This window comes from Pantherophis guttatus, chromosome 2 (assembly GCF_059756535.1).
Source record: "Pantherophis guttatus breed Tessera chromosome 2, ASM5975653v1, whole genome shotgun sequence".
In the NCBI taxonomy this organism is placed as follows: Eukaryota; Metazoa; Chordata; class Lepidosauria; order Squamata; family Colubridae; genus Pantherophis; species Pantherophis guttatus.
In genome coordinates this window covers 187,075,220-187,084,152 of record NC_142064.1, presented here as the reverse complement: position 1 = coordinate 187,084,152, position 8,933 = coordinate 187,075,220, and the positions used below count along the sequence as shown (strand labels likewise).

Genomic DNA, 8,933 nt, shown 5'->3' with positions numbered 1-8,933 from the left:
CTGCTGCAGTGTCCTAATTGGTGGCTCCTTTCCCTGCTAGCCGTGTCAAGAGGAAGTAAACTCAGAGGAGAAAAACAATGTTGCTAGTAAAAGTAGCACACTCATCTTTCAGCAGTGACTCAAAACATATGCAAAAGGGGCCCGATAGGGATTTCATGCCAACACAGTCTTATGCCAGTTCAAAGATGGGTGGAGTGCACTTTAACTCAGCGGTGAAGAAAAATTTAATGGGGTGTTTGTCAGGACAGACTGAATCATAAACAATAAAGCTGGGATTGCACAGATGTGGCTGACTATGGGGCTCAGTATGTTGCTTGAACACACTGATTTAGAATAACTACAACATCTGGTTTGGGGAGGTGATATAATTGCTTTCTAGAGCAGGAATTATACGAAGTAAATCCCTCTTTCAATAATAATGGAAAGAAATGAGAGTTGAAAACATGACAGTAAAGGAAAACTGGATTTGCTTAATATTTTGAGGACCAAGACTCAACTAAAAATACTTGAAGCCATTATAAACTAGAACTTCTATGCACATACTATGACATTTTCCCACCAAATGAAATGTCCCATTCTTCCACAACTTCCTGTGCTCTTCTGAAGAGGAAGCTTCCAAAAAAGATCTGTCACTTGCGTAAAATAAAGCACTGGATAAAAACTGTCTAGAAGTTAGAGTAGACCTACAAGAGCTTGCAGTTCTGGTACAAATCCCCTCCCTCAATTGTGGGTCTGTTACTTTCCTCAATCATAGAGAGCCATGCTTCATGGTTGCTGTTGCTTCTGCTGAGGGTCCTCGTGGAAAATTTCAGAAGTGAGAACCAGTTTGGTGTTGTGGTTAAGGTGTTGGCCTACAAACCAGTAGACGGTCCTATGTTAGGCATGAAAACTGGCTGAGTGATTTTGTCTCTCCCTCCCTCCCCCCCTCTCTCTTTCTCTCTCTCTCTCTCTCTCTCCCTCCCTCTCTTCCTCCGTCCCTCTCTCTCTCTAACTCACTGCACAGGGTTCTTTTGAGAAAATAGAAGGAAGAAGGATCATTGGTATGTTTGCACTTTGTGTTGTATATGAAAAAAAAAGTAGCATAAAAATCTAAAAAGAAAAATCGCTAAGCAGAACTTGCTGGGACAGAACATACATCCCATTGAGACAGAATTTTATCCCCAAGGTTTAAAGTCAAGAGAATCTCAAGTTAATGTATTTTCTGCCCAAGAGGACTGGAAATTAGTCAGAATTATAAACAAGCCACACTGAACAAACTTCGCACATTCATACAATCCCTCAAACCTAGTTGGGTAAAGCCAGCAATGGTTCTGATCTTCTCAAAAGTTTTGAAAAGACCTTAAGCAGGAAAGATACAGATATGGATACTGAATTCACACAGACAAAATTTAGTGTACTTAGACCAGGGGTGTCAAACTCATGGCATCACATTGTTGTCATGTGACATATCATGACTTTTTCCCCCTTTGCTAAACCAGGGGTGGGCATGGCCAGCGCGTGATGCATCTGGCCAGCAACCCCACGAGTTTGACACCCCTGACTTTGACAATCACATCAAGGCCACAAAAGCAATATTGCATCCTACCTCTATGAAAAGGTCTTGCTCTGCTATTGTCTCACTCCTGATTACCCTTGTCACCTCATGGTTAGATTATTGCAACATGCTCTACATGGGGCTACCCTTGAAAAGTACCAAACTACAGTTGGTCCAGAACACAGCCGTGTGAGCTGTCGTGGGTGCACCTAGGTACACCCACATTACACCAATTTTCGGTGAGCTGCACTGGCTTCCTATTGGTCTCCAGTCACAATTCAAGGTGTTGGTTATTACCTTTAAAGCCCTATATGGCTTAGGGCCAGGTTATCTTCAAGACCGCCTTCTGCCGCATAGCTCCCAGAGACTGGTAAGATCCCACAGAGTTGGTCTCCTCTGGGTCCCGTCAGCTAAACAATGCCGGCTGGCGGGCCCGCGGGGGAGGGCTTTCTCTGTGGCTGCCCCAGCTCTCTGGAACCAGTTACCTCCTGAGGTCCGGACCATCCCCACCCTATTGGCCTTCCGAAAAGCGGTGAAGACCTGGCTTTTCTGGCAGGCCTGGGGCCGTTGATCTCGCTCTTGTGATCTGGCAAGATCCGGCCATGAATGGCGTGAATGAGTTTTTCATGTTTTTCATGTTTTTAATTTTTAAATGCTTTTTATAATGATTTTTTAAAATGTATTATGAGCCGCCCTGAGTCTTCGGAGAGGGGTGGCATATAAATTGAATTAATTAAATTAATTAATACTAGGCGATTCCATAGCCCCAGATGCTGAAAGGAAAGTTTCCATTTCTGCTCCATAAGTTTTCTCAATCTTTTTTAAAAACCTATTAAAGGAATTACTAAAATGAGGCAACAAATAACATTTAAAAGCGTTTTATAGTTTCTATACCTCTCCCTAAGGAAATCAACCCTGACTGTTCTTTGGAATGACAGACACTGAAGCTGAAGCTCAAATACTTTGGTCACCACATGAGAAGAGGACTCATTGGAAAAGACCCTGATGTTGGAAAAGGTTGAAGGCAAAAGGGGAAGGGGATGGCAGAGGATGAGATGGTTAGATAGTGTCATCAGCGCAATGAACATGAATTTGGGCGAACTCTGGGAGACAGTGGAGGACAGGTTGGCCTGGTGTGCTATGGTCCACAGGGTTGCAAAGAGACTTAGCAACTCAACAACAACCCTTCCCTAAAATTCAAAATCCATCCTCCATGAAAGTGTGACAGCGCTGTAGTGAAAAACAGAAGAATAAACAACATGAATCATTGTTTTATTCCTTATTTGTAGCTGTAAAAATTGCCTATATTTTCCCTCTCCCAGAAGAAGGGGAGACAGAAGTAGCTGTACACTGTAATCTCTGAAAATGTCCCAATAAAAAGACAGAAAAATAACCTTTTATCTAATATTCAATTAATATGCCTCTGAATTTCAGAGTTTGCTATTCTTAGATCACTGTTACTTGCCCCAATAGAAGTGTTTATGTATCATGTATTGTCCCAAACCAGTATTTGTCACAATCTGACAAAGCCCGGTTGGAATTGCAACAACATTTATTAGTGGTTGACTTACAAGTAGACATTTCCATCCTGTTTACACAGCACAGGATTTCCAGTTTACACAGCACAGGATCCTTAGGGCAGCATAAAATTACACAATTTTGTATAACTTGAGAGTTACTATTTAAGTGCAAGCTGAAATATTTAAACGTTTTGACTGTCAAAGACATGTAGAATTCCCATTTCAGTAACAAGCATGTAAAATGTTCAAGGATGAATAAATACATGCCAGTTGCCAAATGCCTGAACACGGATCATGTGACCATGGAAATGCTGCAATGGTTGTAAGCGTGAAAAACAGTCCTAAGTTATTTTTTCCAGTGCTGTTGTAATTTTGAGTGATCACCAATGATTATAAATCAAGGGTCACTGTCACTTTACTTCTTTGCTTTCTTCCTGGTTATCTGCCATAACCAGTTTGGACTTTGAGATCTTTAAGTGCTGAATTTAAGTCCTTCAATGGAAAGTTGAACCATCAGGCATTATTTCATCAATATCACAGACCAATTTCATCTCAGACAGGGAGAGTCTGCTCTCCTATTCCTATACTAAAATTGGTGTTTGCAGTTCCTCTGGTCTGAGAGTTCTGGGACCAGCTGATGTGACTGGCAGCTTTGTCTGGCTGATATCTCCATCAGGAAGAGGGCCTCTCTGGTTGCTTTTGCTGGCTTCTAAAAGAGAAAGATGAAGCACAAAAGTATATGGGCGCAGCTTAATTGGTTGGGGGGAAAGGAAAATCAGAGAACTCCCTTTATCCAAAAGATCAACTTTAAGAAATAAAGAGAAAATCATAAAGGCATAAAATCTGGAAAAATAATAGTTGCAGTCAGTTCAGGCCGTTATGGAACTTAATCTTTCCTTCAGTCTATCAGTGGGATAGCCCTGGCTCATTTGGACCTCAAGGTCCAAGCTTTCCTTGATTTGCAGTCATTTGCAGAATTACCTCATTTTTGACTTGTCCTGTTCACAATATGGGAAAATCTTATGAAGACTTGTCTGTCTGCAGAGGGTGTCCCCAATAAATGGAACATACCTTCCGGGACCGTCCTCCTTCCCTGCAGTCCTAATGGACACAGATGGAATTTGCCCCTCACAGCCTCACTCCCATCAGGCTGGACTTGAGGATGTACCTGCATTTCTGCTGTGCAAGTCTATTATGCAGTGAAGAACATATAGATTTTGAACAGCCAAAATGCTAGGCTGGACGGGAGGATCTCCTGCACTGCACTTTTCTCTCGTGAAAGACTGCAAAATCTCCAGATATTTATACAATATAGAAGAATATAATAGAATTCTTTATTGGCCAAGTGTGATTTGGACACACAAGGAATTTGTCTTTGGTGCATCTGCTCTAAAAAGACAAGATACCTTCGTCAAGTATCATAAGGCACAACCCTTAATGATAGACATTAAGTATACAAATAGGCAATTATATATACCTCACCGGACACTATTAACCTTCAACGCTCGTTTAATATATGGAGAAGAAGAACGGAAATCAAAGCCCCGAGAGTTTCAGATTAGATTAGAATCAGTGGTGGGATTCAGCCAGTTTGCACCACTTCGGGAGAACTGGTTATTAACTTTCTGAGCAGTTTGGCAAACTGGTTGTTGGAAGAAATCATTAGGGCAGAGAACCGGTTGTTAAATTACTTGACCACTGAATAGAACTATATTATATTTGCCCCCCCCTCCCCGCGATCTCACAGGAGCGCCAGGGCCGTGGGCAACGAAGGACTGGGTGAACTGAGAGGTGGGGGAAGCCAAAGGGGAAGAGTTTTGATCACTTGGTCAAAATGCAGCCCCGAGAGTAGATAGATATTAAGAAGGTGCGGACGTCGGTTGTCAACAAACTCCAGGGCTGAGAGAGCAGCTCCCCACACTCCTAAACTCCTTGGGCTCTAGAGCGCAGCCGCACCAGAAAGCGCGCGCGGCTGCAGCTCTCACTTCGGGCCCGGGTCTTTGATTTCCACCCCCACCATCTGCGCCTGGAGAGGCGAGCCTTCTTTCTCAAGTCCTCGGGACCAAAAACCAAGAAGGAAGAGCTCGTCGGGTCGTGGTGGCGGGGGGGGGGGTTGGCTTTTCGTTGAATTACGCCAAGCGCGGGGCTGACGGGAAGAGGGCGCGGAAGGTTTGGAATCGGAAGCGGGAGTTAATTGAGTCCAGCACCGGCTTAATTCCTTCGAGGCGAAACTTTTTCCGTCAGAGACATTAGCGTGTGGTTTTGTTTTTGTTTTCCCTCCGGGAGTTTGGCTGAGGCAGAGAAAGCGGGAGGCCGGTCTCCCGCCTGGGTGAAACCTTTGGGGCTCCCCTTAGCCTTCTTCCCTCGTGCCAGCCCGAGCACGCCTGCGCACAGGGGGTGCCGGTCCCATCACGAGCAGGCGGCTTGTGTAAGATGAGTGAAGAAGCCGGGATGGAAGCGGGCGGGCGGGAGAGAGAGAGGGAGAGGGAGAGGCGCGGGGAAGGGGGGGGGGGAGAAGAAGAGAGAAGCTGTGTCATTGAAAATAGCTCACTTTGACAGTCGCCAGCCAGAGAGCCAACCCTGACTCGATGTCAGGGGCTGTCTACCTGCAAGGTGCGCCAAGATGATGGGCATGAACGCCAAGCAGCCGTTCGGCATGCACCCGGCCCTGCAGGAAGCCAAGTACTCTAGCTCGGAGGCGATGCGCCGCGTGTGCCTCCCAGCCCCGCAGGTATGTAGATGAAGCATAATTACTGCTTTAAGGCACATTTTTGACAGGCCCCGGCTTAATGTTTTTTTCATGTCACCAGAACAATCGCGTCTCCCTCTCTCTCTCTCTCTACCCACCCACCCCCGTCGCCCCCCAGATCCACATGTCTATTCAAGCAAAGCATCTTCTGCCTTCATATTAATTTTTATGACCTGAGCTTTGAGGAGGAATCTCTCTGCTTTTGAGAGAGAGGGAGTGGGGAGAGGGGCGAGAGAGATGTTTTTGAACCCAGACTTGACAGTATTCCCCATTGACTTCGCTCTGCGCGTTCTTGCTTGCAGCTCCAGGGCAATATATTTGGAAGCTTTGATGAGAGTCTGCTGGCCCGGGCTGAAGCCTTGGCGGCTGTGGATCTGGTCTCCCACGGCAAGAGCCACCCTTTCAAGCCAGACACCACTTACCATACCATGAGCAGCGTCCCCTGCACCTCTACTTCGTCGCCCACCGTGCCCATCTCGGCCCCAGTTCACCATCACCACCACCACCATCACCATGCTGTGGCGCACCAAGGCCTGGACGGGGACCTCCTGGATCACCTCTCGCCCGCGCTGCTTGGAGGGCCCGAGCACGGCGCGGTTATGGCCGCACCAATCCACCCCCATGCCCATGCCCACCCCCACTTGGGGGCGGCCATGGGCCACCTGCATCAAGCCATGGCTAGCATGAGCCACCCGCCGCCGCCTCCTCCTCCTCCTCCTCCTTCTGCAGCCTCGCAGGTCTCAGTATCTCACAGCGGGCTGGCCTGCATCAGCGACGTTGAGTCGGATCCCCGGGAGCTGGAGGCGTTCGCCGAGCGCTTCAAACAGAGGCGGATCAAGCTCGGCGTCACCCAGGCCGACGTGGGCGCGGCGCTGGCCAACCTCAAGATCCCGGGCGTGGGCTCGCTGAGCCAGAGCACCATCTGCAGGTTCGAGTCGCTCACTCTGTCGCACAACAACATGATTGCCCTCAAGCCGGTCCTGCAAGCGTGGCTGGAAGAGGCGGAAGCCGCCCACCGCGAGAAGAACGCCAAGCCCGAGCTCTTTAACTGCGCCGAACGAAAGCGCAAGAGGACCTCTATCGCGGCGCCGGAGAAGCGCTCGCTGGAAGCCTATTTCGCCATCCAGCCGCGACCCTCGTCCGAGAAGATCGCCGCCATCGCCGAGAAGCTGGACTTGAAAAAAAACGTGGTGAGAGTCTGGTTCTGCAACCAGAGACAGAAACAAAAGCGCATGAAGTACTCCGCGGTGCATTGAGGCACCTGCCCGGCCGGCTGCCCACTCTGTCGGACCACGAGACCTATACCTAGCACACACTACACATGCACACACACAGTAGACAAACATTGCTCTACCCAAAAGATCAAAACAAAACCCGACAAACTATTAACAGAACTCTGCGGGGATCGCCAGACCAAGTAACCGAGCCACTGAGATGAAATACCTCTCCCCCTTTCCTTCGGCTGGCCATCCGCCGCTGGATCAAGTTTTGCCCAGCCTTCTGTTAAGCTTCTCTGCAAAACCAACTGGCCCAAACAAGGGAAAGAGAAGAAAACGTCCATTCCCTATACCCTTTCCTTTGTCAACCCATTTGTTCTTCTGGGTTGACATTCTCCTGACTTGTGTTTTTGTGCACTGGAGTGTCTTGACGTTTGTCGCTTTTGCAGGAAGAGTTGACATTGGAGAGGTACTATTTTTTTTAAGGCAAAAAAGAGATATAACCGTAGATACCGTTTGGAGATGAACTTAATTACATTTATACTGTGGGGAGGGGGGAGGGAAGGTGCCTATAAAATAATGAAGATTTATTTATTGAGATTATATGGGGGGGCAGAAGACTATTTTACAAAAATTGTAAATTCAAGCTTAGATTAATTTGCATTGATTCATCACCTTTTACTTGTTTAGTCAACTGCATGCTGTGTGAGATCAACAGAAATGCTCAAACGCTTTCTTAAAAGGAAAAAAAAAGAGCTTTCTTTTTGGTGCAACTAATAACTGGACCGTGTGTCTGATCATTCTTATTAACACAGAGGGGAAGAGTTCCAGTTAAACTTACTTGTTTTCTTGAAAGGAAGGTGAAGGGAACAAAGGATATTTGAAATAAACCTGCCCTGAATCAAAACATTTTGTTAGAATAACCAAAAGGATGACACGCTACTCTAAGCACTTTCACAAGTTAACAGTTTATTTTCATGTCAGTGTTTTTTAAAATACCCCTCAGCTCATAAGCAGGCTTGTTGCCATTGACTTCTCTGAGGTAAATGCGATCTTTATTCTTATTTATTAAATTCAGTCCAATTGAAAGGAAGCACCCCTATGGCTTTTTTATTTTTTTTAAAAAAAGTCAAGGCTGCATGTGCACAGGACAATCTACACAACTGAGGAGATTACGGAAGTGTGACTTTAGTAAACCTTCTCTTCTTAAAACCTTGCCTCTTTCCATGGACTTTGCAGATTAGCTTCTGTTTTTTAACCGGATCACCAAACATTCCAACAGGACTATGGAATTGCATGGTTGCACTCGTGTTTGCCTGGAGAGGATTCTTTTAAAATAAATACCTATTGTCCTTCTTCCACCCCTAAAAAAAAAAAGAAATTAAAAGCTTTTTTCTGCACTAAGGGCTTCTTTTTTCGTCAAATGTCTCCTGAAATTTTATACTCCATGACTGTAATTTGGGCATTTTGTGCACTTCTTTATCGACTTCATTCACCCTTCCCTCTTTTCCCAGAAATAATGCTGAAACTTCTGAAATAAAATGCTTTATTTTTTGACCAGAATTGATTTTATTTTCTTCATTCCCACCCCAGGTTTTTCATAACAATTTCTCTGTTTTTGTTGGAGGTGTTTTTGAGACTGAAAATTAAGCAATCAGTATTGAATTAATAAGTCTGCTCAATTTAGCAGTGAAATCATTCATTTAGACTGTTTACACTTTCTCAGAATATTGTGTGTGTTGTGATTAGTTTCGAACCAGATTTAACCTGTGTATGTTTTATTTATTTTCAGGCCAGCAAATCAGTTTTATCAACCGTTATGGAAATAATACTAAGATCCACAACTAGAAATGTAGTTTTTAAAAATGTTGGATTTTAAAATAAGGGGTTAAAAGGGATATTTAGCCCCTTAT

General features: G+C 45.4%; 1 protein-coding gene across 1 annotated transcript; it reads left to right on the top strand.

The window, feature by feature from the left end:
• Positions 1-5,085: 5,085 nt before the first annotated feature.
• Positions 5,086-8,580, top strand: POU4F3 (POU class 4 homeobox 3). Its single transcript, XM_034408741.3, has 2 exons — positions 5,086-5,785; positions 6,106-8,580. The coding sequence occupies exons 1-2, from the start codon at positions 5,678-5,680 to the stop codon at positions 7,057-7,059; spliced, it is 1,062 nt and encodes a 353-aa protein (XP_034264632.1). The 5' UTR covers positions 5,086-5,677; the 3' UTR covers positions 7,060-8,580.
• Positions 8,581-8,933: the final 353 nt, after the last annotated feature.

Bases quoted from the DNA above. Each gene is read 5' to 3' on its own strand.
- POU4F3 (XM_034408741.3), top strand. From the start codon at position 5,678: ATGATGGGCATGAACGCCAAGCAGCCGTTCGGCATGCACCCGGCCCTG. The intron at 5,786-6,105 runs GTATGTAGATGA...TCTTGCTTGCAG, and splicing joins TGTGCCTCCCAGCCCCGCAG to CTCCAGGGCAATATATTTGG.